Below are 3,901 nucleotides of genomic sequence, written 5' to 3' on the forward strand. Positions count from 1 at the left end.
CATCATAAATATGGGTTGAACACATCCACAACTCCATGATGGTAAGTTCAAGGCACGTTGCAATCCAACCTGTCAAGTAATTACATTCTTTCATTGGTTCCTTAAAAGAGGGGGGAAATAATTTAAGACCTTACACCCCTTTATAATTCAACAAGTATATATATTCTACTGGTAAATTAGTGATATAGAAAATTGAGAAGCAATAGAGAAAGAGTGACATGTGTTGGAATATAAACAAAATTAATAATTGAAATTTAATTGATCCACTTGCTAGAGTACATGCATGTATGATACCAAGAATGTGCAATTAGCGAATTAGTATAAACTTGTTTGCTGGTCTGTACGGCCTTGCAATTTAGAAAGGCTCTTTCTAGTTTTAAATTAGTTTCACCTTTTTTTTTTATTACTGAAATGTGTTTCACCTTCTTGAATGTGAGAAGAGACAGCCTAAAGTAACATCCAATGAATTAAAAGAAACTACTCCAAAGTACAGACAACCTATAAAATAACATCTACATTTAATAAGGCAAAAATATTTATTTTAGCCCCAAGGTACAAGTCAAACTCAAGATTCCTCCCATAAAGATCGTTTACGGTTCACACGGAGACACTTTAGAAGGATAAATGAAAGTTATACAACACACAATTAAAATAAAAAAACTTTTAAAATGGATTTATTAAAGAAGCTCTTACGTTTGAGTCTTTGAGAGGGAGTATTATTATTATTAATTAATTAAGAAATTAATCAATCATTAAGCTGTATTTGGATTTTGGAGCTAATTATATTTCATTTTGTGCCGAAAAACAACAAAGCTCGTACTTGATGTTTGATGTTTGTTGAAACAAAAAGAGAAATCATAAACCGTTCTGTCATAATTGAATAATAATAAAATTAACCCAAAGGACCAAGGACGGCTGTGTGCTCAGAAATCTTATTTACATTCATCCTCACATACTCTTCGAACTAGTTTGGTGGCCGCTTAACATAATTAGAGATAGAATAAAATAATAAAACTAAGTGTTCTTATCAAAAAAATAATAATAAACAAACTAAACCATCCTAAACATTCTACGACTTTTTGATGTAACACAGCATTAAAAAATATGATAGTCAATCATTTCGTTCGAGTATTCATTCATTCATGCAAACGCGGAAACCTTTGAGTTGATATTTAATTTGGACCAAAATAACTAAAGATGATGCCAGCTTTTAACTAACCGTTACATGCAATCATGTATCCCCACTCCAAAATGCATAGAAGATAAAACATACCCTTTACCTTAACCACATAGCTACTATATATACATACACTCTTTAATCCATAAATAAATAAATAACAAAAACATATGTACATTTTATCATGGCAAGCCTAAAAATATTTCTCACTTTAGCAATTCTCTTAACCATAGCTACAAAAACTTCCACGTGCACATCATCATTATCATTATCATCATCATCATCATCATCAAGCACACGTGTGAAAGGCATATACTGGATAGAAAACCCTCTTTTCCCTCCTTCTTCAATAAACACATCACTCTTCACTCACATCTTCTACGCTTTCATCACACCCGACAACGTCACTTACAAACTACAGCCTTCCACTTCTCAAACGACGTCGTTCACAATTTTCACCAACACTTTCAAAACCAAAACACCTCCTGCTACTACCCTCCTATCAATAGGGGGTGCAGGTAGCAATTCCACATTATTCACTATTATAGCCTCCAATGCAACCGCACGCGCCGCCTTCATAAACTCCACGATCGACGTCGCTCGAACGTTCGGTTTCGACGGAATCGACTTCGATTGGGAGTTTCCTAAAACATCTAACGAAATGAACAGCCTTGGAGAATTATTTCTCCAATGGCGTAACGCCATTGCAGCGGAATCCTCCGTCACCGGAAAACCGCCGTTGCTTCTCACTGCCGCCGTTTACTTCGCCGCGAGTTTTTTTCTCTCCGGCGAACCGCGTACTTATCCGGTTGATTCAATTAACAAGAACTTGGATTGGATCAATGTAATGAGTTACGATCTTCACGTGTCGACAAGTAATGAAACCGGGGCTCCATCTGGAATGTTCGACCCGAAAAGTAACGTGACTGTTTCGAGTGGGTTAATTTCTTGGATCCGGGTCGGGGTTTTACCCGAAAAGTTAGTTATGGGAATGCCGCTTTATGGGAAGACGTGGCAGTTAGAAGATCCGAAAGTAAATGAAATTGGGTCACCGAGTGTTGGGGCGGGTCCGGGTATGGATGGTTCAATGGCGTATTTTCAAGTATTGGAGTTTATTAAATTAACGAGGGCGAAAGTTGTGTATGACGTGGATACGGTGTCGGTTTATACATATAGTGGAAGTACTTGGATTGGGTACGATGATCCATTTACCGTGTCGATTAAGATTGGGTTTGCTCAAGCTTTTTCACTTCGTGGATATTTCTTTTGGGTTGCTGGTTTGGACACTTTTGATTGGAAAATTTCAACGCAAGGTAAATTCAAAACATTTTTCTTACATCTTATTGTTTTAAGTATATTAAGGTTAACTCGGAAGGAGGGATCTAGGAAATATAATGATAAAGAGGATGTGGGTTTCATTTCATCTCATCCTTCGTAAAAATTTCTAAAAATATTAAGTATATTAATTATTAATATAGACCATTATAAAGAAAGATTTTTACGTCTTTTGAAAAAATCAGAAAATAATTTAAAATTAATTTTAATTAAAAGTTATTGTTCATAGTTTTTTATTAATAAATTTAATATTTTAGAGACTATTTTGTAAAGAAGTAAAAAAAATAGGCAGCAAAAAGCAATATTTGAAGAAAAATATAAAGATTTATTTGAGATTCACATTTTATAAAATAATAAATTTACAATTCTTAACAATTCTTAACTTTTAAGTAATATTTAAATTTTTTTAAATTTAACTATAATAAAATAAGTTTATTTTAATTCACTCTAATTTTTCAATTATGCAATTTTGTGATTAAAATGCGATTTTATCTCCTCACATTTTATTCCTTTTTGGAATCTCCACTTTTTTTTTCTTCAATTTTTTTTTAGTAACGTGGCATGGTATGATATTGATGACTTGACAAGACATAATAGAAATTATTTTAAATAATTTTTTTAAAAAAAGAATTATTTTAATTAAATAAAATTTTATTTACTTAATTAAAAAAATTATAATCAGAATGCTTAATTTTAGTCTTAGTCAAATTTGTCTCTGTTTTGATATTTCTACAAATTTTTTAACTATTTCGATTGACACACTATTTTTATTCCCTAAACTTCCATTTGCAACTTCATTCGAATTCAAAAAAATACAACTTAAAAACTTCGTAAAAAAGAGATCCAAAGAAAACAAAAATACATGAGAGAGAGAGTTTAAATTTCAAAAGAAGAGATAATCATATAGAAGATAATACCTTCATTATTAGAAAGTAACATGTTATGTCACATCATAAAAAAATTAATAGAAAATGATAAAATAAAAAAATAAGTAAATCTAAAGCATCAAAATTGTTCATTTTAAATAAATATCAAAATTATACAATTGAAAAATTAAAGAATAAAAAATTCAGTTAAGCCAACAAATATCAAAAACTGATTCAATAGTAAATCAAATCGCTCAACTTCAAATTATTGTATAGATAAAATATTTGGAAGGAAAGAATATACCTTGTCCACAAATAGATTCCCTAACAAAGATTAATCATGCTAAATATATTTTTCAACCAAGATTAACCAATGTTTAGTTAAAGAACTTATTTTTTTAATGAAAGATTTGCAATTACTTTATTTTAAAGATTATATATATATATATATATATATATATATATATATATATATATATATATATATATATATAAACAGTGCATATCTATCTCTCTCTTGCGA

General features: G+C 30.6%; 1 protein-coding gene across 1 annotated transcript in view; it reads left to right on the plus strand.

Moving 5' to 3' along the window:
* The first annotated feature begins 1,245 nt into the window (after positions 1 to 1,245).
* Positions 1,246 to 3,901, plus strand: part of LOC101501002 (class V chitinase CHIT5b) — a 3,300-nt gene continuing 644 nt past the window's right edge. The window contains exon 1 of the mRNA XM_004508325.4: positions 1,246 to 2,490. Coding sequence (XP_004508382.1) covers positions 1,362 to 2,490 — 1,129 coding nt within the window. The 5' untranslated portion in view covers positions 1,246 to 1,361. The remainder of the gene's footprint in view (positions 2,491 to 3,901) is intronic.

Source organism: Cicer arietinum, chromosome 7 (assembly GCF_000331145.2).
Source record: "Cicer arietinum cultivar CDC Frontier isolate Library 1 chromosome 7, Cicar.CDCFrontier_v2.0, whole genome shotgun sequence".
NCBI classification, from domain to species: domain Eukaryota; kingdom Viridiplantae; phylum Streptophyta; class Magnoliopsida; order Fabales; family Fabaceae; genus Cicer; species Cicer arietinum.